Here is a 26,397-nt window from a genome sequence, read left to right as displayed (position 1 = left end):
TTCTAATATTAAAATTTTGGATTCACTTTAGCTCGATTTTAGTGTGTTTGTTTGTCAAAGATTTGATAATTTCTCCTCACACACGACACTTGCATTGCATAACATAAGCTCTATACCCGAGCTCTTCCTTTTAAGTGGGAGTGAAAGCGGCGTCTTCGTGAGAATTTATTCTCCGTGTCAAACCTAGCTAGTAGCTTCCGGGGTTCATATGCATTATGTCTTCGTGAGGATTTATTCTCCGTGTCAGGCATAGGGAAATGTGCCCTCACGAATTAACTCGATTTGCTTAAGCCTATAATGGGTGAGGATTGAGGGTCTGACTCGCCCAAAGGGGCACTAACAAGGACAATTCGAGTACCTTTACTCATAGAACCGAAAACTCTACATATAATAAACCGTAGAAACCCACCCGGTCTAAGATCATGTAGAAAATTCTGTCCATATGTACCCAAATAAGTGTACACAAAGGAGAAATGAACTCTACATTCACCTTTTAATTTATTCGATAGATTATTTTTGAATAATTGCATGTGAACTAGAAATTATGCGGTTAGGGTTTAATTTCCTTTATGTATTTTATTTACTTATTTATGGTTCATTTACCAGTTGAATTTAATCTTTTCATATTTCATTAACATACATTTCCTCTCTTTGATTATTATTTTTGCTAACATCTTTATTTGTCGTAATTGCTTTATTTTGTGCATAAACATGTTGTTAATACATGAGATAATTATCAAATTAGAAGGCTTGTCAGACAACAACGTCACCCAAAGCGATATATATTTTTATCTACTTTGACATATTGGCACGTTGTGAGTTCTTTGAAAGTTGTTCTAGGATAATTACCTTGGAATTAACACATATTTTATACATATGGAATTAACACATATTTTATACATATCATGTCATAAAAGGTATTGATTCCCAAGTTGATAGTTGCATTAGAAGTCTTTCAATACGACAATGTTACTCAAAGAGGTAGAATAGAAATGCAAAAACACATCAATGGTCCAGAAGGGTGCTCTAGGAAATAGCTGAAGAGGTATATCAAGCTGGAATATATGAAGCTCAAATGATGCAGTAAAACAAGTTTTTCAAGGGTGCTAAAACGATGTTGATACAACTAGCCAAAAGAAATATATTTGAAGTCATCAAGCAACAAAGATAGCCAACTCGAGACAGTGAATGATGTCAATCGTATAGGGTCGCTAAACAAATACATTTATGGAAAAGAAGTCGAAGCGTTTGAATTTTCCATGAATCTAAGGATAAAAGATGATTGTTTCATTGCATGTTTGATTAAAATTGAAGAAGTCGAGTAGTATGACGTGATTTCTAGTTTCCATCTGCCTCGGTGTATTGAGATATTGTGTGTTCTTTGGAAGTTATTTGGTATTCGACCTACCTAACCTAAAAGGTTGACGACTCCAAAATATTTCAAAACCTTTTCAAATAAAACCCCCCAAGTCATACTAAGTTTTTTTTCCGGGCGAAAAACGGTGTCGACAGTCAGTTAATGAGAAAGTTGTCTGTAAGCAAACGAGGGTTCCATAGCTCAGCGATGGCGACGATGTGTACCATTAAACTCGACAATGCTTATCGGTCGGACGGTGGACATGTAATGACCTATGTTGCACCGATACAGATATGAGAACGGATAGGGGGACGGGAAATAATAATTTTTAAAATTATAGGATACATGGACGGTAAGGGTACAATATATAAAAAATTAAAATTATAAATAGATGTAAATAATCATAAATAAAGTCAATATTTCATAGAAAATTGGTATAACACCCTAATTTAAATCTAATTAAAAATCCTAACATATGAGATTTTTTTTCCTAAATACCTAAATTAATTTTGGTGGCCAATTTGAAAATACTACAAAATTATTGTCATATTCGAAAGCCTTAGAATACTCAGGGATCAACTGACAAATAAACTAAAAGTTATTTAAATCTTATTCTCTCTTCTTCTTCCCACCCCGCGCGCGACCTCTTCTTTTTCTTTCTTTTCACAAAACCTAGCCGTCAGCTGGGCAAGCCACGATCTAGAGCAGCGTTAAGGAGTAAAAGAGTGTTTGTTCCCTCATTTAATCTTCCTTCTCCCTTCATCTTTTCCAAATGTCGTGAAACAAATAAATAAGCAAAAAAAATGTAGATGAATGATGGGTTTTTCTGGGTTCATCAATCTCTTAATTTAACTTCATCCTAATCATTCTATCTGTTTCTTCTTATAGTACTACTACTGCTACTCATATATCAAAAACAAAACAAAACCTAGCCGTCGTTCATTCACTCCTCACCGTGCCACCGCCGTTCGCAGCACTGCGATACTCCTCGAAACGTCCCCAGGTAAATTTTGACCGTCCCCTAATTCGGTCAGCCGTACCCTACCATCGTGGCACGTTCTCGGTACGTACCCCAGCCGTCCCCATACAGTCCCCGTGCCCGAAATGTATCGGTACTTGAAACAGAGCTCTTTGCCGTCCCGTGCTTCATAGGTAATGACGGCACCGAAAAAATGATGATAAAGCTATGTCGGTGAAGGAGATGATCCCCATTATAATTTTTTACCCTCTGTGTTTTTGGTGTATAAATGTGTAAATTAAACAAAAATAATGATTTTTTTTATCTGAAACTAAGACAAATGATGAATGCAGTGAAGGAGAAGAGGAAGAGTAAAGAATGGTTGTGAAGAATGAGGGAGGAAGAATTAATTTCCATAAAAAGGTCAACAATTTTTATTGGATTAGTGATTGGTCAACGGGCCATGTAAGCAGTTAACAGGCCAGGTAAACATTTAACGGTACAGGTCAACTTTCCGTCACCCACAGTAACGACTGTTAACGTCGAGTGACCAATTTGTAACAAAAGATAACGTTAGTGACCGATTTATGACTTATGAAACATCAGTGATGAAAATAAACATTAACCCAAACATTAACCCAAACATTAGTGACCATTGGTGTAGTTTACCCTAAATTTTTATACATGTTATCGACTAATTGTGAAAAAGAAACCTACCAAACGGAAGTGCTGTACTGCTGTTACTTATTAGCTCATCCGTCGTCGTTCCACATTCTTCCATTTCCTTTCCTCCGCCTCTTATATTTGTGTGTTTATGTATATATATAAAATCATTTTCAAATTTACATTTGTGAGATCAAAATTCCCGTATTGGAATTTCAGCTTTTTATCCGACTGCTCATGGCTTCTTTGAACCTTTCTGCCCTTTCAACTGCATCACTTTCTCGACCTGGGTAAGCTTTCTTCTCTGTTTTTTTAGCGGGTCCTTGTCGTTTAAGTGAATTTTCGTTGGGTTTTCTTTTTTTAATGTTCTGTTAGCACAATTCGATTTTCCCTCTGATGTTGTTTGATTTTCTGAACCTTGCTTTTTATCTTTAACGATCAACTGTTCCATTTCGATCTTATACAAACGCTTTGCTTGACTTAGATTTTATGACCCAATGTTTTCATGTAAACTTTAAGCCTTTAGACATTTGAAATGGCGATTTTATTTGTCATCTTTTGCTTTTGAATGATGGAATGTTGGTGTGTTTGGTACTTTGGTTGGTAAGAAACAGCTAGAAAATTTGATTGTGTGAATTTCTTAGTGACTTTTCTTTCTACATAGGTCATCCAAAAGCTTCCAATCCTTTAATGGATTACACAGAACAAATATATTATTTGCAAATGGCTACACATCTGATTCGGCCTTCGTACGGTTGGGTCATAGATCGTCGTTTGTTATTAAAAGTGATGGAAAAACTACAGATGCACTTCTATCCGGAGAAGGCAACTTCCGGTCGAATTCCGACGGAAATGCTGTTTCTAAAAATGGTAATCTCTTTAGTGATAAATCAGTTGAGATTGGTGCACGACAAGATGCTATAATATTTAGAAATGTTGCTGCAGATGCCAAATCTGTAAGTAATGGTTTTCCCATTGATGATGATGAGTTTGATTCGGACCGCCCGACTGAAGGTTTTGCTTCCATCCCTGAGGCAGTCGAAGACATTCGCCAAGGCAAGGTTAGTGCTTTTTTTGGGTTCCATGAACTGGTGATACTCGTAGATGTGTTTATTAGTCCTTTTTTTCAGTAATCGGAATTAATTTTTGCAGATGGTAGTAGTTGTAGACGATGAGGACAGAGAAAACGAAGGAGATCTTATAATGGCGGCACAGTTGGTGACACCTGAATCTATGGCCTTTATTGTGAAGCATGGAACTGGGATCGTTTGTGTGAGCATGAAAGAGGAGGATCTGGAGAGGTTGAATCTTCCTTTGATGGTGAACCAAAGGGAAAATGAAGAGAAACTCCGTACTGCATTCACGGTTACAGTGGTATGTTATACATGGATAATTCATTCTTTTCAGGGAAATAATGGATTATTTGGAAAGAAGTTTGTATCGACGACACTAAAATTTGAGACCTTATTTTTTTGTTCAATTTAATTTACTGCGTCATAACATATTTGAAAATCAGAGCCACTTACTGGATATTGATGATCTTGATTGCCTACTAAAGTAATAGGCTTAAATACGAATTTTGGATAAATCTTTATGGTACTTTGAACAAAGTATGATTAGGGGTAAGAAACAGCTAGAAAATTTGATTGTGTGAATTTCTTAGTGACTTTTCTTTCTACATAGGTCATCCAAAAGCTTCCAATCCTTTAATGGATTACACAGAACAAATATATTATTTGCAAATGGCTACACATCTGATTCGGCCTTCGTACGGTTGGGCATAGATCGTCGTTTGTTATTAAAGTGATGGAAAACTACAGATGCACTTGCTCCGGAGAAGGCAACTTCCGGTCGAATTCCGACGGAAATCTGTTTCTAAAAATGGTAATCTCTTAGTGATAAATCAGTTGAGATTGGTGCACGACAAGATGCTATAATATTAGAAATGTTGCTGCAGATGCCAAATCTGTAAGTAATGGTTTTCCCATTGATGATGATGAGTTTGATTCGGACCGCCCGACTGAAGGTTTTGCTTCCATCCCTGAGGCAGTCGAAGACATTCGCCAAGGCAAGGTTAGTGCTTTTTTTGGGTTCCATGAACTGGTGATACTCGTAGATTTATTTTTCTGTTTATTAGTCCTTTTTTTCAGTAATCGGAATTAATTTTTGCAGATGGTAGTAGTTGTAGACGATGAGGACAGAGAAAACGAAGGAGATCTTATAATGGCGGCACAGTTGGTGACACCTGAATCTATGGCCTTTATTGTGAAGCATGGAACTGGGATCGTTGTGTGAGCATGAAAGAGGAGGATCTGGAGAGGTTGAATCTTCCTTTGATGGGAACCAAGGGAAAATGAAGAGAAACTCCGTACTGCATTCACGGTTACAGTGGTATGTTATACATGGATAATTCATTCTTTTCAGGGAAATAATGGATTATTTGGAAAGAAGTTTGTATCGACGACACTAAAATTTGAGACCTTATTTTTTTGTTCAATTGAATTTACTGCGTCATAACATATTTGAAAATCAGAGCCACTTACTGGATATTGATGATCTTGATTGCCTACTAAAGTAATAGGCTTAAATACGAATTTTGGATAAATCTTTATGGTACTTTGAACAAAGTATGATTAGGGGTCAACAATTCGGATTATTCTCAACTTTTGTGTTGTAAAAAAAACCAATTTTTCCAGGATGCAAAACATGGCACTACAACTGGTGTGTCTGCACATGATAGGGCAACGACAATATTGTCCCTTGCTTCAAAAGATTCCAAACCTGAGGATTTCAACCGCCCGGGTCATATTTTCCCGCTGAAGTACAGGGAAGGTGGTGTTCTGAAAAGAGCTGGGCATACTGAAGCTTCAGTTGATCTTGCAATGCTAGCTGGACTGGACCCTGTTGCGGTTCTCTGTGAGGTAGTAGATGATGATGGATCCATGGCTAGATTACCAAAGCTTCGTGAATTTTCTGAGCAGGAGAACTTGAAAATTATATCCATTGCTGATTTAATTAGGTAAAGTAGCGAGTACCATATGCAGAGATTTGCTTTCTACTTATGCTTCATGGATCCTGTGGTTATGTTGCCCAATTAATTGTAGTTTTTAGGCACGGTAAAGTAAACGATTAGTATTGCCTGCTTATGATTGACAGGTATCGGAGAAAGAGGGATAAATTAGTTGAACATGCCGGTGCTGCATTGATACCTACAATGTGGGGGCCCTTCAATGCCTATTGTTACAGGTCACTATTAGATGGGATTGAGCATATCGCAATGGTGAAGGTGAGGATACATCAGCATTCTTATAGCTAATTTCACTTTCTTTTATATCTGATTTACCATAATATTCGTTGTCAATTCTATATATGGCATGATTCTTTTCTATGGTGAAAACAGGGTGAGATTGGAGATGGACAGGATATTCTTGTGAGGGTTCACTCGGAATGCCTAACAGGAGACATATTTGGATCTGCTAGATGCGACTGCGGGAATCAGCTTAGCCTTGCAATGAAACAAATTGAGGCTGCTGGCAGGGGTGTTTTGGTATACCTCCGTGGACATGAAGGCAGGGGAATCGGTTTAGGCCACAAGCTTCGTGCCTATAATCTGCAGGATGCTGGTCGTGATACAGTAGAAGCAAATGTTGAGCTCGGGTTGCCTGTTGATTCAAGAGAATATGGCATTGGCGCACAGGTATTCCTCTTATAAGATATCATGACCAATTGTGATTGATTGCCATCTTGAGTTCCGAAATGAACATAACTTTCTTATTCTGCTGCAGGCCATTAATTTACTGATTATATCCTGTGACGTATTCCTGTTGCTCTGAATCGAGTTCAAAACAAAGGAAAATTTGAATTAAAAAGCAGAAAATATTTGTTGATTTGTAGTAGTTAAACAAACCGGTTGAATCTTCTACAGTTTCGGATTCTTACCAGAATTAACATGGTGCTTCTGTAGATTGTAGTTAAACATACCTGTGATTTTAATATTGAACCTTAATGTGTGGCATAGCTCATTCCACACAGAATAGCTCCCATTTTTCGTTTCTCTGAAGTACCCAGACCCGGTGTTTGTGTTTGATACATATTCGGCGTCATACCTCTATCACCCTCCCGAGTAATATAGCTTAAATATGTAGTTTCTTTTTTCCATCGATTACAACATATGGAAGTAAGTTCAGTAAACATGAATCTGTAATGATCACGGCCTACTAGAATGCTTTGGCTTTATGCATTGTTTTGAATTGATTTTGCTTTCTTCTTAACTGATATAGAAGTCTTCTAATTCGAACCTCGATTCTTCCTTTCAGATACTTAGGGATCTTGGTGTGAGAACGATGAAGCTGATGACGAACAATCCCGCCAAATACAAAGGACTCAAGGGTTATGGATTAGCGATTGCAGGCAGGGTTCCACTACTAACACCTATTACAAAGGAGAACAAGCGATACTTGGCGACGAAACGAGCTAAAATGGGCCATGTATATGACTTTACTAGTAGTATGAACAGTGTCATCATTGGCGGCAATGGTAACACGGCTGCAGCAATGGACGCTGCATCAGAATCTTAGGATCGCGCTGCTTCCAGCTTGCTTTTGATGGTGGTAACTTTTCGAGATAATCCCCTCGTTTGAACTTACATGATAATAGTATGAAGAGAACATGATGTATGAAATTGGTCAGAAACACAAGTGACCTATGCTTAAATTTAATGTTTAACTTTAATCAGATATGATAGAGTTATCTGTAAAAATTCAAAATTAAGGGTTAGTACATGTTAAAAATTTAATATTACCAAAAAAGTAAAGCGAGATTCAAATTTAAATCTTATTATCCGTAAAAATAAATCGACCTTGAACTTGAATAATAAATATTTAAGGGTTTAATACCTCCTGTGTTTGAAATTTACATGTAACAATAGAAATATCCATATCCAAATTTGAATATTATCTAAACTTGAACTCGAATGTGTGATGTTGGTATTTCTATAGGCATAATGACAATTAATCTGTAGACAAAATAATTATTTTGGTTTTATTCTTTTGCTTTGAAACACTTTGACTCCAAATATTTTATTTTATGGTAAAATATCTATGGTTGAATGAAACTGTTAATTGAGTAAAATGGTTAATTTGTCAAACATTAACGATTAATTTTATCATTATGTCATTTTTAAATTAGTGGTCCCACTTAGGGGCGACAACGAGTCAATTGGGTATTTTTTATATATCCAAATTTGATTTGATTAACCCGATTTAAGTTTAAAAAATATCATCCGTCTTAAAATCTAACTAATTATTGCTTAAAAATGGATTAATTTATTTTTTTAAATTATTATTTCAAAATATTAAAAGTGTTAAATAAAATTTTAATTGGAGGTTTAAATTATATATAATTTATTTATTTAATGTCACGTTATTTTGTTAATAATAATTAATAATATAATATTTATTTAATAATTAATAATAAAATTTAATGTAGGTTCCTCGAGAATTCAACAAGATACTTCAGTTCTTATTTGTTTTGTTGTTTTATTATTGCTTTTTTTTTAATGAAGTTGAGATGTATTATATTACAAGATAAATGTTTGATTTCGACTCATGTAAGATAAAATAATATAAATATTTTTATTATTTGATTAATTTATTGCTTTGTTTTAATGAATAAAAAGTTATTTTAAGATGATTTAGTGATAATTTGCCAACATTAAGCAATAAATTTTGTGTGCTCTACTTGGGTTCCTGCCTCAACTAGTAAACTATTCTATAAGCGGCCATGCCAAGAAAGTCGAGCAAACGCGGTAAGTTTCAAAAACCAGTAAACAAAGTAGCATGTTTCCATTCCAAGGAATCCCTTTTGTTTAATGGCATCTTCAATTTAACCCCTTTGAATCATTCTTCCCTGTGGTTTTCCTTCCACCCTTTTCTTCTCTTTTTCCTTTGCTTTATTGCTTATATTCTTTGATTCCCTAATGGGTTTTGAACTTAGAAATCAAATCAATGAATCCTTACCAGAAGACTGATGATTTTGATTGCCAACTAATCTGTACATCATCATAATCGTGTTTTAAATTATGCTCTCAGCTATGTGGTGGTGATGATGATGATGAAAATCCCGTATTACATACACCGGCTCATCACTCGAAGTTGCCCACCAAGTATTTGATCATAATCTTCACAGTTCTCACGTTTTTGTTTTTGATTCTGTGCCTTTACGTTTACCATATCAGGTGTTATAAACGGCGGTCCGGTGCTTCTAGACGATTGAATCCACGGCGTTAGTCGACGAACGAGACTCACAACTAGTTCCTCGATGAAGATCATGGTCCGGTGGTCATTGATCATCACGTATGGTACATCAACACTTTCGGTTTACAGCCGTCTTTCATTGATTCGATCGCTGTTTTCAAGTATACGAAAGGCGATGGTATCGTCGATGGAACCGAGTGCTCCGTTTGCTTGACCGAGTTCGAGGAAGACGAGACTTTGAGGCTGTTGCCCAAGTGTAGCCACGCTTTTCATGTTCCTTGTATTGATACTGTCCGTTGCTGAAGGAACGTTGGCAGAGATTGGCCCAACATTTCCCACATCCCTCTCGTTCAAAATTGATGATGGAGTGTATCCTTTAGGTGATGCTAGGTGAGACCCATTCTGACTCTGCTGATTGTTGAAGCTGAAGCACAGTGGATTGTAATTTGCAGGCAAGGTCCACCATTTTCAAAATCATAGACTCATTTCCCAACAAATTTTAACATTTTCTGTTACATAGTTTAATCCGTAAATCTTCATCTCATAAATTTTGATATTATTATTTTTAGGACTCTCAAGGTCACTTAATTATAGATTATGTAATAAGTCATTTCTTCATCTTCTTCTAAAACTTACTAAAATGGTTTGAAGAAAAATGTTGATTTGTATTGCTTTTCGACTCGTTGAGTATTGATTACTTTTTGTGCGTGTTTACCTTGTAGATTTATATAGTTTAAACATGAGATTCGCACTGAAATAACTATTGGAAAGTTCGAATAATGGATCAACTAATATCCAAGAATCAAGAAACTATTAATGCGTAATATTCTAGTCTTTTGAATCAAGGCAACAGATTACTTAAATTATGTCTACATATAAAATTATAATTTTATGATTCAAATCTCTATTTTAACCCGTAGAAATTATACCTCAAAATTTACAAAAGTCGATAGTTTTATATATTTTATTTCTCCCGTTGCAGTTGCATTGTTTCCTTCATTTGTAGCCTTCAAAGGCTTTTTTAGATAAACGTATATTTGCAAGACCCTAACTGATGCTTGCTTCATCCGAGTTATTGGAAGTGAGATTGTTCAAAAATGTGTTGGTGAAGGAGCTAGAATGGTTAGACAACTGTTTCAGCTTATAACCTGCTAATTTTAGCTGTTTAGGTTTCTCTCAAAAGTTATTCTTTGCTACTTGTTTTATTTTTACATTATTGAACGACCACAGATTCGAAGAAAACGTCCAGCCGAATCTCAAAGATTATATTGATCACGGAAATGACACAAAATTTAATTCAAAAACTTTAACATATATTCAACATTTTATATTTTTTATGATAATTCAAGATAAATAAAAAGATTCAAAATTGAGATAAATTTATTCTTGTCTCTCTCTTTTTTCTTGGTTCTTAAGGGTCAAATTAGAAACATCAAACTTTACTTGCAACTTCTCACCTATACGTTACTTGCAAACTACATCAAACTTCGATATTATGTTATAAATTAGTTGTAAAGTAAATATACTAAGTTGTCATCAATTCAACTACATTGATCTTTATATGAATCGAATAAACAATCAATTTGCTCATGCCATCATGATTATTTAAAGATTTGCACTGCGCAATAATCTTTAGTTTTATAATAATTTAAGATATTGAATTGAATATAAACGAATGAACAAGATTATAGCATTTGTTTATGACTTGACTCTTTGTAGAAGCCTTGATCAATTAGATATTATTCGTGAGGCATTAAAAATTTTGTTATTATTAGGGAAATAAGGTTAATATTGCCAAAACCCAAATTCTATTCTCGAATTACATATTCGGCACACTATTAGCAGCAATTTTGGCTTTCCCAAAGTGGGTGATTTAGGGAAATATTTAGGGGTTCCGATGTTGCATAAGAGAGTCTCTTGTACCACATATTAGTACCTAGTGCAAAGAGTCCGCGATCGACTATTGGGCTGAAAAGCGAAGGCTCTATCATTGGTTAGTCAAATCATATTAGCGAAATCGATTCTAGTTGCTCTTCCTTTTTATGCGATGCGATCCACTTTGCTGCCTATTGGAATTTGTAAAGAAATCGAGCGACTAATTCAAAGTTTTATAGGGGGTCGAGTGGAGGATAAAGAATGTATTAATCTGGTAAAATGGGAAGATGTAATGCAAGCCAATTTCTTATGAGGGGCTCGGCTTAAAATATTTAAAGCATCAAAATGAAGCCTTTCTCATGAAAATTACCTTCAATTTTTGTCTAAAGCTGATTATCTTTGGGTCCGAATTTTATGTGCCCAAATATAAAATTTATGACAAAGTTCCTTTTTTCTATTGGACGACATAACAGCTCAAGGCCTTGGGAAGGCTTGTCTTTGGTATGGGAGGATACTCGACAAAGTCTCTGGTGGAACATCGGCAACAATGAGGATGTTGATTTTTTGAAAGACTTGTGGGTGAGTGACTCAAGTTCGCTAATTGAGATCATGGTGCAAGGACGTAAAATTTTATGCTAGAGATGAAGTTATAAAATTTTAGGGTAGAATGAACTTATAAAATTTTAGATGAGTAAAAACAAATTATCAATAAAAAAATATCTAAAATATAGGAGAATTTTAAATTTTCAGGCTTTGTGTCGGTTCGTTCAATGGTTGGAGCTAAAGGGGAATGACAATGGGAGAAATTTCAGCATCTACTACTGTTGGTCAAAAATGAATGCTAGCAGCCGGCGGCTAAAGCATTCAAATGGGGCTGCTTAGAATTCAAAGTTAGGCTGTGTTTTTTGTTGATTTTTTAGCTTGGGAAAGTTTCACTTTAGTCCCTGCACTTTAGGGTATTTTCAAGATTAGTCATTAAGCTTCAACTATAAATACCCTAACACATTTAGCTTCAAAATCATCCCCAAATCATTCTAGGTCTCTTTCAAGTGTTTTTGTAAATACCTGTAAATTTTTTCCCTTTAGTAAAAGATCTGCAGCAGTTCGGAGACGTATGCATAATTGACTGAACTCCGTTATCAATTTCGGGTATTATTTTTTCGCTTTTATTCGCATTCTCACTAATCTGGTTATAGGAAAATTACTCGTTTACTCGTTTATTTCCCAACAACTGGTATCAGAGCTTTTGGTTGTGAATTTTGTCAATTTTTCTGCGAGGTTACTATTCATATGAATAGTGAATTTTGTGAATAGCGAAATTTGTTGAGACATACGAGCTTATCGAAGGTGTTCTAATACACGGTGGTTCGCATAAATTGTCAGAAACGATCCAAACGAAGTCAAATTCGAGTGGGAGCGATGGCTGAAGACAAAGGGAATGTGAAAATTGAGAAGTTGGATGGTGCGCTCAAGACCTTCTTGGAAGGACTTAGACCAGGGGCAATGCTCGGGAGAGAGCAAGGTGATGCCCAGAGACTTTCGGAGGCTATAGTTATAGTCAGAAATCTGACTGAGCTTGCAGATATCAAGCCAAGTAGCGATGTGTCGTCCAGGCCCATGCCCAGAGATAGTGGCAATAATGGGGGAGACCGGGAAAAGGTGCAGCGGGGAGATGGTAGAGGAAGCTCTTCGAATGACCAATGTGAGCCATCGACTGTTCGTAGCCAAGGAAAGCCATCGGGAAAGAATGACAAGGCTAAGTCCGTTGCGAAGAAGAAGGTGAGCAAAGAAAAATTAAAGTGTTACTTCTATGATGGTCCTCATTTGATTAGAGGATGTCCCGAGAAGTGTCGCATTGCAACCATCATGAAGAGGATGGGAGAAGGAGAAGTAGCGGGAATTGGCGCGGTCGCAAGTGTTAAAACTACCAAGCCAGAAAAAAGACTTGGTCCGATTGAGGGGATCAATGCGGCCAAGCAAGGAATAAGACATGTTACGACTACAAGTTCTCAAGAGTCAATCCAAGATCGAGACGTGACGAGACTACGGGTGTCAAAGCAGTCGAGCACAATAAGGGACCCGGTGCGATAGCAATAGATAAAGTCGTCAAGCCGAGGGTGCAAAGTGAGCAAGTCCGCTCAAAGTATGCCAGGATGAAGGCGTGGTCCAAGTTGAGGCGTCTCAGGCATAAATGGAAACATAAGGAGTATGTGAGTCGATTCAGAAGACTCATGCTCAAAGTTCCAAGTTTGACAGAAGAATATGGGTTCTTCACCTTCATGTTCGAATTGAAGCCATGAGCGAAGAAAGTGTTGGAGCGAAGGGAAGTCAAAGAATTGTCTAAAGCCTTGACAACTGCCGAGTCCATCAAAAAATTTGGAGTCAAGAAAAACAAGACTTCCAAAACAAAGCCAAAAGTCGAGGGTAGTGGCAAGCGAATCCATGATGAAGGCAAGTCGAAGGATGAAGAATGTTGTTCCTCGAGTGGTAGAGAAAGTCCGATCAATGATGAACCAGATGGTGAGTCTGGGGAAGAGGTGTGCAATATTGACACAATTTCAATTGTTAAAGATGCTAAGCCAAGGGTAAGAGTCGAGCAAACGAGGGGGTGCAAAGTTAAGATGCCAGAAGTGTTGCGAGACTACCTGAGGGGACCCGAATCATCCAAGGTGATTGATGAGCCCAAGATCGAGTTGTCTAAAGAAGAGAACGAACCCAAGATCGAAGAGGCGTTGAGAGTTGGCTCAATAAGGTTCATTTATGCTAAGGCGAGTAGAAGCCAAGTGCAAGAAGAGTTGTCAGTGTCCAAGGAGTTTGTCGAGCATGTGTTTGTGTAGAGAACGTGGCTTTAGAGACCATCTTAAGAGAAGGATCAAAGCAGAGGCTTGCCGAGGATGTTCAAGTGAGGAACAATCCTTCAAAGACTAGTGGACAAGAGTCGAAGGGAGCCAAGACGTTAAGGGGCAAGGCAACCACGGAGAAACTACCCAATAACAAGTAGGTTTACAGGGCGGTGACTACGGACAAACTAAAGTTGTGTTTAACTTCAGTTGGCATGCTAGAGTAACAAGACCAAAAATGTTGCTGCATTGATCAAGGTGTGACGACAGATAAAAATCAACCTTCAAGTGAGAGATTGTTAAAGTCAAAATTGGTGGCAAATAAATTTGACAAATTTAAGCTGCAATTCGGTGGCTTTCGGTGCACACCGATTTTGTTGATTTTTTTGCAATGGTATAATTGCACTATAGTCCCTGCACTTTAGGGTATTTTCAAAGATTAGTCCTTAAGCTTTAACTATAAATACCCTAACTCATTTAGCTTAAAAATCATCCCCAAATCATTCTAACTCTCTCTCAAGTGTTTTTTGTAAACACCTGTAAATTTTATCCCTTTAGTAAAAGATCTGCAGCAGTCCGGAGACGTAGGCATAATTGGCTGAACTCCGTTATCAATTTCGGGTATTATTTTTCCGCTTTTATTTCGCATTCTCACTAATCTAGTTATAAGGAAATTACTCGTTCTCGTTTAATTTCCCAACAACTACCAGTCTCTACACTCCTGAAATTGGATGCTATTAAGCCACCGGTGAATCAAGATGTAAGCAATGCACTGGGATGGAAATGGTCCACAGACAATTTATTCACCATAAAAGTCTGCTTATACAATCTGAGTTGACATTATAATTCAGAAGATGACAACATCTGGTCCATAATTTCTAAGCATCGTGGTTTGCAATAAAGAACTCGATCTTCTTGTTGACTCTCGGAGCAGTCGTTCTTGCACTCCATACGAGTTCAGATCGCCCTGCAAATGAATCCAAGCTACGGTATTTCAGGGATTTTTTATGACTCTTGGAGCTTCCACGCTCTATGGATTCGTGTTGCCAGCCATCGAGTTGACATACAAGAAAGCGAAGCAGACTGTCACTACTTTTGGTCATGGAGATGCAGATGGTTATGTCGTTTTCGGCTACCGTTTTCTGTTCCATCGGGATGGTCTTCCACGGAGACTTCAAGGTCATTAGCAGGGTTTCAAAAAAAAGTCCGCGACCGCGATTTCGGCCGCGATATAGCAGTTTCGCCGCCGTCCGAGTTACCCGCGACGGCCATAATCAAGGTAAATCCGAAATAACCGAAAACGCGACCGCGATTTGAAACCCTGGTCATTAGCCGGATCGACACAAATGAACAACTTGTCATGTCAGTTTCTAATGATTTCGTGGTTAATTGCAGGCAATTCCAAGGGAGGCAAGCGAGTATCAGCTCGGACAATCGACGTACTACGTGGTACTCGTGTTGAATGCGATGTTATGGCAGATGTTCTTCATGGGAGCCGTGGGAGTGATTTTCTCGGCCTCTCGTTGCTGTCGGGTATAATAATCGCGGCCCTGCTTCCGGGGACAGAATCGTTAGCAGTTTTGTTTTACAATGAAAAGTTCCAGGTGGAGAAAGGCACAGCCCTTGTTTTCTCTCTTTGGGGATCTCTGAATTACTTATATGGTGAGTTCCAAGAAACAACAACGTGGAAAAGCAAAATCAAGCTTTAGAAACAGAGATAAATTAAAGCATGTGCTTATTGCATCTTATTAAACAAGCTGTTTATATATATTACTAAGTGCAAGAGAAGTGTTTGCTAAAATAAGGTGCATATATTTGTATACCAAATTCTGCTATTGCCCCTGTATATTTGGATTTGTTTTAGGTATTTTAACTTTAAAATATTTAGATTTTGATTAATCTAAATAGTAATTTTTAAACCAATAAAATATTATTATTAAAATATTATTTCTATGGTTTTATAAATAAAAATATTAAAATTTATATATTTCATTAAAATAAAAATATTATAAATATTATAAATTATTTAATAAAATAAGAATATTATATTATATTTTAAAAAATATTAAAAAATATGTTGTAGATATTTAATAATTTAATAATATTATTTTGTGAAATGAATAAATAAATAATTTTATTAATAATTTATTATATATTATTAAAATAAGAGTATAATATTATATATTATTATAATATAATATAATTTATTATTAAAATTATTAATAAATATATTAATTTTTTATTAAAATGATACTAAATATATATTAATATTAAATACATAAAATAATATTATTTTGAGTATTTACGTTTTGAAGTAAAAAGTTTAAAAAATGACTTACGAAAAATCAAACCGTAAGTCATTTTTCAGAAAATGCAAAGAAAATTATATTGATCGAGAAAATGAATTACATTGATTATTTATTTTTCGCTAACCAAACGTTAAAAAATAAAGAAATTTTTTTCGAAAACCCAATTACAGTAAAATAAACTGACCCTAAAATGAAGCAATCTCTTTTCTCTTTACCTCTAATGATTTAGATTTTTACACTCGAGATTCGTGAAAATAAGCTTTTAATTTGAATCTTTATCATATCAAGATTAAAATCTACACCGTCCACCACTAGATTAACTTAAAACTATGGATGGCAACAGGACGGATATGTTAGATTTCCGATTACCTTAATCTCGACCCAACATTTAGAATGACTCTATTCAAAATGCCTTGAACTTGGGCAATTATGAATGATTCCACGGTTGAACATATGTTGCAACAATGCACTCATCTGGACAAGTTAAGCATGTATGATTGTTCTGATATCAGATCCCTTACTGAAGTTAATGTGCCTTTGACTCTGAAGCACTTGGTGATCCGAAGGTGCGATGTCTTGGATTATTCCAAAATATTATTGTATACATCCCTTGAATCCTTGGATATAGAGGGCAGCAAATGTCATCCACTTGTAGAATTATCTTTGCCATCGTTTCCTTTGCTAAAACGTGTTTCTATAGGGAGATGTGAAGACTTGAAGTTTAATGGTGGTTTAGGGGGCGGGGCACTCACCGCCAGCATCCAACATGTCTGGCTTCTTTGAGTATCTTTTCATGCCCAAATTTGATATGGTTTGGAATTGAAGATGGATTATGTTTCTCCAATTTGACCCAAAATAGTAGAATTCTTGAGTTTGAACAGTTGCGTTTGTATTGTGTATGAGATTTAGAACAGATACTACATTGTAATCACCCATACTATAAAAAAAATAGTTCCCCTCACTCATTGCCACCAGCTCTTTCACTTCATTACTAAACTCTACAATCAAGTCCAACTTCCCCAGATTCTTTGCTCCTTTTACCATCTGCTTCCTCTCACTATTTGCGACGTCTGCTCGATTCAGCCGTTGGCTCTCCCTCGAGCACCATCGGAACACCATCCGACTTTGCACTGCGAGCTGCACTAACTTGCTCATTTCTCCCTTGATTCACTCTCTCTTTGTGCTTTCTTAGGTTTTCTCCCAGCAGATCCTTTCCCTTTTTCATTCTTTGCCTGCTTCTTCTCCCTCTCATATTTCGGCCATTTATCATCCTCATCCTCATCCTCATCCTCGGAAGGTCCACTCGATTCTAAAATCTCTACATATGAATCATACTCTTCATAATACACTCTTGGAGCAGGCTTTTTGGCGGTCTTGTTTTTCAGCGTTGTTGTCCATGTGACAAGCAAACATGTTGAAATTGGGACGCTCAATGATTAAATACCTTAACGTTTAATGTTTCAATTTTGATCAAAAAAACATTTTTCTAGAAAAATTCCTCCGATGTTTAACTATTAGATCAAATGATTTAGTTGTTATATAGTAATTGTCAAAAGTATTGTTTAAATTAATTTATTTTAAAATTAATTATATTTATTTTATAATTTATATTATAATTAATATATAATTTTTAATTAATGGTGACTCCACCGTTAATGTTTAATTTTTTTAATAATCTTTAATAAAAATTATATTTTTGAATTTTTATGTTTTTTAATGGTTAAAGTAAATTGACTAAAACTTAAACTTTATGATTAAAAATGTTATTTTACATTTTATACAATTATTCATTTTAAAATATATTAAAAAATAAAGAAAACAAAGTCTAATATTGGAGTCCAAGCATATACCACGCGCATAAAATAGCGTGAATTTAGTACTTTCCGAAAGGCGTTAATCTCGTTACTTCCCGCTGAAGACCAGTCGAAAGTAAGGGATTGTTGTTTTTAAATTCGTATCACTTTTTTAGTTCAAACTTTTATGGTTTTCAATGACTTGAATCGCCATTGCACGTGTAGATCTATAAAGTTCCAGCGACTGACGTCGAAGCACTGAAATCCCAGTTGATGGGGCTGTTCGAGAAGCGTCGTGCCAGAAAGTTTTTCATCTATGTCCAAGACTATGATGATAATGATCCGAAATCTCATGAAGGACTAGACCTGAATAAAGTCACGGCCAGAGAACTTATCTCGTAAGCATCTCATCCCTATTGCAATGGTTACAATGACTAGTATTTGTTACAGTTTACTGGTCTTGATGCTTGGTATTGTTTGCAATGTAGGAAGTATGGGCTAGAAGATGATACAATCGACTTCATCGGTCATGCCTTGGCACTCTACAGTGATGATAGTTACTTGGATCAGCCAGCTTTGGATTTCGTTAAGCGAATGAAGGTAAAAATTCGTTTCCGAATATCGTATCAGTAATAAGATTCGGTATTTATGCATTTGTCTTTTGTGTAGCTCTATGCAGAGTCTTTGGCACGGTTTCAAGGAGGATCTCCTTATATCTATCCATTAGGACTGGGAGAATTGCCTCAGGTTTTTCATTATCTGCAGTTCTTTTTCTAGTTAAATAGAAACATGTTGGTTGAGGTTGATTCATTATGTTTCTATTGGCAGGCATTTGCACGTTTAAGTGCAGTTTACGGAGGTACTTACATGCTCAACAAGCCTGAATGTAAGGTAAATCTCTCAGAACACGAAACTCAGAATGTAACTTGCCTCGTTTTCTCTAAGATACGCGTAATCAGTAATCACTAACATCTTTAAGCTTGCCACCGAGTTCAGATGTCACGAAGCACCGAAAACTAGTTTGAGAATCTCGTTTTGTTTCTCATCTTTTTGGACATTCTATGATCCCGGTTTCTGTAATTCACAAATTGGCGAGTTGGTGTCTTTAAATTTTTCATGCAAAACTTCGGGTCGCAGGTAGAGTTCGGTGATGATGGAAAAGTTATCGGTGTGACTTCTGAAGGGGAAACTGCTAAGTGCAAGAAAGTTGTTTGTGATCCATCTTACTTGTCCGATAGGGTAACTTCCGAAGAAACGATTCATCGTTTTATGCATCCTTAACACACAAGTATATCGACTTTTCCTTCCTGTTATTTTGATGCAACAGATAAAGAAGGTCGGAAAAGTGGCGCGTGCTATCTGCATTATGAGCCACCCTATTCCAGATACCAATGAGTCTCACTCAGCCCAGGTTATTCTGCCTCAGAAGCAACTCGGCCGTAAATCAGACATGTATGCTGATAACTTTCTCTGCTATCATAAATTGCTTAATGCATATATGTCTGAAAGTTTATTGGGAGATTGTATAGAAAAGTAGAGTTTCCATTGAACAAACAAGTTCTATAAGTCCTTGACCATCGGTTGTCGGTACCTTGCGAGGTTTACTTTTGTTATTGCAGGTACCTTTTCTGTTGCTCATATGCTCATAATGTTGCTCCCAAGGGGAAATACATTGCTTTCGTTTCAACAGAGGCCGAGACCGAAGACCCCAAGGTAGAGTTGGAGCCTGGCATTAAGCTACTCGGACTGGTAGATGAGATATTCTACGACACTTACGACAGATATGTCCCAACTAACGACCATGCAGCCGACAACTGCTTCATATCTGCTGTAAGGACACTTTCTTCACATCTGTTTCATATGATTTGCTGATTCGAGTTTCGAATTTCATTGCAGAGTTATGATCCAACGACACACTTCGAAACCACTGTGAATGATGTGATCCAGATGTATACTAAGATCACTGGAAAAGTAAGTGTTTCATTCTCTAAAGTATTCGTGTTTGATACTCGTATTTGAACTCAACCTGAATCCGAATAACAGTTGGTCATAATGTGCAGGTACTTGATTTATCTGTGGACCTGAGTGCTGCCAGTGCTAGTGAAGAATGAAAATCTTCAAACTATTTTTCCCTATAATAATTCTTCTTCTTTTACATTGTAGTATCCCACAATCATCACTGTGATGATTTTCTTTCGTTTTTCTATCAGAATTCTTGGTATGATTTTCATTTGCCATTTTTAACTTTCTTTAATGTTTTTCCTGTTGATATGATGCATGATTTGTTTGTTCATCTGTATAAAAAAGTATAATGTGACAATAACTCGGCCGTAAATCAGACATGTATGCTGATAACTTTCTCTGCTATCATAAATTGCTTAATGCATATATGTCTGAAAGTTTATTGGGAGATTGTATAGAAAAGTAGAGTTTCCATTGAACAAACAAGTTCTATAAGTCCTTGACCATCGGTTGTCGGTACCTTGCGAGGTTTACTTTTGTTATTGCAGGTACCTTTTCTGTTGCTCATATGCTCATAATGTTGCTCCCAAGGGGAAATACATTGCTTTCGTTTCAACAGAGGCCGAGACCGAAGACCCCAAGGTAGAGTTGGAGCCTGGCATTAAGCTACTCGGACTGGTAGATGAGATATTCTACGACACTTACGACAGATATGTCCCAACTAACGACCATGCAGCCGACAACTGCTTCATATCTGCTGTAAGGACTTTCTTCACTCTGTTTCATATGATTTGCTGATTCGAGTTTCGAATTTCATTGCAGAGTTATGATCCAACGACACACTTCGAAACCACTGTGAATGATGTGATCCAGATGTATACTAAGATCACTGGAAAAGTAAGTGTTTCATTCTCTAAAGTATTCGTGTTTGATACTCGTATTTGAACTCAACCTGAATCCGAATAACAGTTGGTCATAATGCGGTACTTGATTTATCTGTGCCTGAGTGCTGCCAGTGCAGTGAAGAATGAAAATCTTCAACTATTTTTCCCTATAATAATTCTTCTTCTTTTACATTGTAGTATCCCACAATCATCACTGTGATGATTTTCTTTCGTTTTTCTATCAGAATTCTTGGTATGATTTTCATTTGCCATTTTTAACTTTCTTTAATGTTTTTCCTGTTGATATGATGCATGATTTGTTTGTTCATCTGTATAAAAGAGTATAATGTGACAATATTAGACATAATAAATAAATAAATAAAAATACGATACGACATGAAAAAACAATACATTATAAAATGACCATATGCAGATAAAAAAATCATTATAGTCCGAATATAAGTAAATTTATTTAGGTCTAATTAAAATTAATTATGAATATTAAACTAATTATGATGTTCTTAAATTAAAAAAAAAATAATCAAAGATTTCATCCAAACCCATCGTATTTTAGAACTTTTAACTCTCTTTCTTTCAAATTATGTGTCCCCCTTGTTTATTTTTGATTAATTAATGACTCGACTCACTGAGTGAACTATGAAGCACCACGGCCTCCCTTTTTGCGCATCAACAAAAACTAAGCTCGGACTCATTTATATAGAAGTGGATGAATCTGGAAAAGTACACATGACAACAGGTTTGCTATCTATATTATTTAAGTGTAAATTACATCAGATATTATTAAATTTTATGGGTTGATTTATTTACATCAATGAACTATGAATTTTTTTAATTATAACGTTAAACTTTAATGATTTAATGATGTCGTTCTAGTGTGTTAGACACGTCAATAATCATTAACCATATCATTGTTTCGTTACTGACTTAACGACTAAGTAAATAATTGAATGTAAAACTAAAATTCAGTGTTTTAATAGAAAAAAAAACTAGAAGTTCAATGGTATAATCGAGTTAGCTAATAGGATTTAGTATCTATATGGCTGAAAATAAATAAAAAATTTAAATCATGATTGTAGACAATCATTTTCGTCTATTTTTTTATTTTACACATATATCTATATATATATATATATTATATAGTTTGCAAACGGTTTGAAAATACATATATAATATATAGTTTCTAAAAATATTTTGAAAATGTATATAATATATAGTTTTTAAAACGCTTTTCAAAACCATATAATATGTAGTTTTAAAAACATTTTAGAAAAAAATATATAATATATAATTTTTAAAATCATTCTGAAAACTTATATAATATATAGTTTTTGAAAATTATATGATTTTAAAACTACATATTATATGTTTTTTTAAAAAAAAATTTATATAGTTTTTTTTTTAAAAGCATTCGGCCGGGCGAGGGGTGTTTTGAGAGAATTGAGAGGATGAGGCAGGTATGATTTTGAGAGAGATGATAGAAAAAAGCCTAAAAGCTGAAAATGGGGCTTATATATCTGACCCATGGGTCATCTGTAACTCGCGCGCTGACCCGACCCATAACCAGGGATCCGCGTGTTTCTGAGATAAAAAGGGAAAATTCCCTTTTAGTCCCTCATTCTTTGTAAGAGTTTATCTTGCCCCTGTAATTCGAATCTAACCTTTTTTTCTTTTAATTTGATTCCTTAATTTTAGTTTCTTTTAAATTAATCATTTTTTATTTCATGTTTTATTTATTTATTTATTTTCTTTTTTTCATTATATATATACATATATATATTTATTATTATTATTTAATTCTTATTATTATTTTCCCTTTTTTATATTTTATTTGATTTCATTATATATATATATATGTATATCGATTTATTTAATATTTTTACTATTATTATTTTTTATTTTTTTTCTTTCTCTATTTTCCTCTTATTTATTTTTATTTGATATTTATTTTTTATAAATGTTCTTTTTTTTAATTTCATTTTTTCTCTTTCTTTTGATTTATTTAGCATTTATTTATTTATCTATTTATTTATTTTCTCTAACATTTTTAGATGAATTCCCACCAATCAAAGGTAAGTAATTCGAATCGGGTATTTTAAATTTTAATTTTAATTTTAAATTTTCGCAATTAAAGACAACCGACAAATTAATTGGTACTGAAAGGGCGGTTCAAGGGTGCTAATCATTCCTTGACCGTAACCGACTCCCGAACTCGACACGTTTATGGTAAAACGCAGATCAGGTAAGATGGTGTCCGACCCACCTAAATTCTTTTTAAAATGGTCGGTGGCGACTCTAACCCAATCAATTCAAGTCGAAACCCAATTCTGGGGCCCAAACCGAAAGACGGTCGTGACAATGATAAAGTTAGAGAGATAAATTGTCAAGTGATTAAAGTGAGGGGCGGACCCAGGACAAAAATTCAGGGGTTGCACAAAAAAACTCTTATAAAATTTTTTTAGGGGTTGCACAATATTAAGGGTGGTACTTGTATTAATTAAAAAAATAGAAAAAATTAACACTAAAGGGTTGTTTGTTTACTTCAGAATGATTAAGTGTTGAATGATTCAAATTCTGAATGATTCAGAGGCTCTGTATGAATTAGCTCTGAATGTGACATGTTTTTTGATAATGGCTCTGAATCATTCAGAATGTACTTCTGTGTTGAATCATTCAACACTGTTTTGCTGAATCAATCAGCACTGAATCATTCAGAGGTGAGAAACAAACACTCTGAATGCTGAACGGTTCAGCATTCAGCGTTGAATGGTTCTATTCAGAGCCAAACAAATAGCCCATAAGTAGACAATTTTGAGGCCTTGAGGGGTTGCCCGGATACCCAGGGCACCATGTTGGTCTGCCCCTGATTAAAATAGGAGTAGTTTAAAAGTTTAATAATTAATTTTCTTAAAATTTTAATGATAAAAATGAAAATGAGAATAAAGTTGAAATTAATTAATGACTTATCCTTATATAAATTATCCTCAAATATTTCATTCACTAAATATTTAATTTTAATAAGAAAAAAATAAAAAACAAAATAAAGGGTTAATATAAAAAAGTGTTTAAATTATACTATTTTTCCTAAAGTGATGCTTAAACATTTTCCGGTCAATCCAAATGTCTAACGTTACAAACTTGATCACTTTAGGTGTTTGGTCCGTAACGGATGTTAAATTCCACCATTAAGTGACATGTGTCACATTATGATAATTTTGTTTTTAAAAAATAAAAAATTATTATATTTAGAAAAAATCCTAATTTTTTAAAATTTTAAAAAAAAACCCTAAACCCTAAAATAAATCCTAAAATTCCTAACTCTAAATTTACCTGTAACATCCCAAATTATGGGTTAGTGACTAAATTGTAAAATTTTAGAATTTGGTGATTAAAGTGGAAAAGATGAAAAGTTCAATGATTTATGTGGAGATAATCCCTGGAAGTTTTTAGTAATTATCCAAAGTAGTAAAGGGCAAAATGGTCATTTGACAATAAAGATATTTTTTATCCCCTTTAATAGGAGATTGAAACGTGGAAGATGAAAACATTTCATCTCTTCTTCCTTTCTTCTTTCTCCTCCCGTAAGAGCTCAAGGGCAAAGGTAAGTTTCTTCATTAGTTGATTATTTATTCAACTAAAGGTTGGGTTTTGATCATTGGATGGTAATTAAGCTTAAGGAAAGCTTAATTGGTTCTAAAACAACAAGATGAAAGGTATAGGAGAGATTAAAGATTTTGAGTTTTTGAATGAAATCTTGAAATAAAGTTGATAAGTTGAATTTTAAGTTGAATTTGACTTTGTCAATAGTTGAATTAAGAGATTTAAAGTGATAGAAAGGAATTTAGAACATGTTGAAAATTGAGTATAATTTAAAGTCAATAGAAATGAATTTAAAGAGATTTTAAGTTGAATTTGACTTGTCAATAGTTGAATTAAGAGATTTAAAGTGATAGAAAGGAATTTAGAATATGTTGAAAATTAAGTATAATTCTTGAATTTCATTAAGAGGAGAGGATTTTGAGAATTAAGATGGATTAAATGAGTACAAATTGGCTTAAGTATGTGTGTTTGAGTTTAGTATATAGAAGAGGTTGAAATATGAAGTGTTTAAGATGAAATGAAGTAAAGTTCGTTTAAGTTGCTAGTATCCAATTACAAGGTGTAGGTATCTAATGATTGCCTCAAAATGTACATTTATGTAGATTCTGCGCGTAAAGCAATTCCGAAACATTTGCAAGTAAGATCGATCAAGGGAAAGATAAGAGATTGGAATTGACTAGTGAGGCCAAGGTGAGTGCATACTAGTGATATGTAGTGTTTAATGGAAATAAGACTTGCGATGAGTCTATTTCCTAGAGTAATATGCATGAAGTCATGGACATGATATGTGTTGTTATAATTATATGTGATTATCTGTATTACATTGATTGTATGTATGCATGACTAAAGATAATGATATGCTTTGTATATGCTATATGATTTATGTAAAACTTTATTATGTAATAATGGAAAAACATGGAATAAGTTATATGATAGAGTCATAAGAAATGAAATGAACACGAGAGAATAAGATAATCAAGTATAAGTCATATGATATGGTATAAGTGGTTATACGAGAAATGTTAGGAGACTCTAAGAGAATAGTATAAATTCGAGGGCATAAATAAGGATACATAAGTTATATAGGGAAGATTGATAAATTAAAGGAAACTATGGTTTATGTATTAAAGTGAAGAGCTACAAAGTTTTATTAAAGAGTATTGTGGAAGTCATGAGAAATTGAACTAAATAAATAGATGGTTTATGTGAGTGGAAAAGGAAAATGATATAAAATAAGTAGAAATTATTTATAAGATAGAATGAGACTAATTGAACCTGTAATATAAACTTTATAAAGGAGTACTTGGGTAAAATCATTATATGATACAATTATAGAGTATTACTATACAAATTATATTAAAATATATGATATATGAAATATTATATGACTATGCGATTATATGGAAATGTTCTACGCGTAAGTGAACCATGTGTTTATATGTATATGGGATATGTGATTTATATGACGATGAGCTATGTGAAAGAACTACATGACTATGTGTATATGTGAATGTATGTTAACATAAATATTAATGCCCATGTTATGTGTCATGAGAGCTAGGGGTATAGTTGGCATGCCAAGAGTCGAGGGTCTATGTGGTCCTTCGGGACATATATGTATTTTTTGGAACATGTGTGAAGTCTGGTGAGACACATACTTGATCCTTGGCATATGTATATGATTCTTAAGGAATGATATGTGGTCCTTTGGGACATATATGTATTCTTTGAAACATGTGTGAAGTCTGGTGAGACACATACTTGATCCCTAGTATATGTATATGATTCTTAAGGAATGATATGTGGTCCTTATGGACATTATTATAAGGCACTACGGTGCAATTCTACGCGGCACTCCGGTGCAATTCTACGTGGCACTTCGAT

The 26,397-nt window shown here is 34.8% G+C and overlaps 4 protein-coding genes across 6 annotated transcripts; all 4 read left to right on the top strand.

Moving 5' to 3' along the window:
- Positions 1–3,127: 3,127 nt before the first annotated feature.
- Positions 3,128–7,713, top strand: LOC120151110 (bifunctional riboflavin biosynthesis protein RIBA 1, chloroplastic-like). Of its 3 annotated transcripts, none has more exons than XM_039163653.1 (8): positions 3,128–3,268; positions 3,643–3,848; positions 3,921–4,039; positions 4,131–4,352; positions 5,675–5,997; positions 6,135–6,264; positions 6,379–6,675; positions 7,295–7,713. In XM_039163653.1, exons 1-8 carry the CDS (start codon positions 3,216–3,218, stop codon positions 7,553–7,555), a joined length of 1,611 nt encoding a protein of 536 aa, XP_039019584.1. In that variant the 5' UTR covers positions 3,128–3,215; the 3' UTR covers positions 7,556–7,713. The 3 variants fall into 3 exon arrangements, with proteins under 3 accessions (XP_039019584.1, XP_039019583.1, XP_039019585.1); XM_039163654.1 differs by having other exon boundaries at positions 3,129–3,268; positions 3,924–4,039; XM_039163652.1 differs by having other exon boundaries at positions 3,643–4,039.
- A 7,226-nt stretch (positions 7,714–14,939) lies between these two features.
- Positions 14,940–15,714, top strand: LOC120150804 (purine permease 2-like). Its single transcript, XM_039163426.1, has 2 exons — positions 14,940–15,126; positions 15,343–15,714. Exons 1-2 carry the CDS (start codon positions 14,955–14,957, stop codon positions 15,654–15,656), a joined length of 486 nt encoding a protein of 161 aa, XP_039019357.1. The 5' UTR covers positions 14,940–14,954; the 3' UTR covers positions 15,657–15,714.
- A 971-nt stretch (positions 15,715–16,685) lies between these two features.
- On the top strand, positions 16,686–20,178 carry LOC120150896 (guanosine nucleotide diphosphate dissociation inhibitor At5g09550-like). Its single transcript, XM_039163498.1, has 12 exons — positions 16,686–17,024; positions 17,449–17,553; positions 18,123–18,185; positions 18,275–18,447; positions 18,538–18,649; positions 18,719–18,796; positions 18,878–18,940; positions 19,187–19,288; positions 19,377–19,501; positions 19,669–19,879; positions 19,946–20,020; positions 20,110–20,178. The coding sequence occupies exons 1-12, from the start codon at positions 16,686–16,688 to the stop codon at positions 20,158–20,160; spliced, it is 1,497 nt and encodes a 498-aa protein (XP_039019429.1). The 3' UTR covers positions 20,161–20,178.
- Positions 20,179–20,376: 198 nt separating this feature from the next.
- LOC120151005 (guanosine nucleotide diphosphate dissociation inhibitor At5g09550-like) lies at positions 20,377–20,967 on the top strand. Its single transcript, XM_039163565.1, has 3 exons — positions 20,377–20,392; positions 20,560–20,770; positions 20,834–20,967. Coding segments are annotated over exons 1-3 (336 nt in total). The 5' UTR covers positions 20,377–20,390; the 3' UTR covers positions 20,957–20,967.
- Positions 20,968–26,397: the final 5,430 nt, after the last annotated feature.

Source organism: Hibiscus syriacus, unplaced genomic scaffold (assembly GCF_006381635.1).
Source record: "Hibiscus syriacus cultivar Baekdansim isolate YM2019G1 unplaced genomic scaffold, ASM638163v2 tig00111027_pilon, whole genome shotgun sequence".
Lineage (NCBI taxonomy): Eukaryota > Viridiplantae > Streptophyta > Magnoliopsida > Malvales > Malvaceae > Hibiscus > Hibiscus syriacus.
The sequence above is the reverse complement of the archived record's forward strand: the minus strand, read 5'-3'. Positions and strand labels throughout refer to the sequence as shown.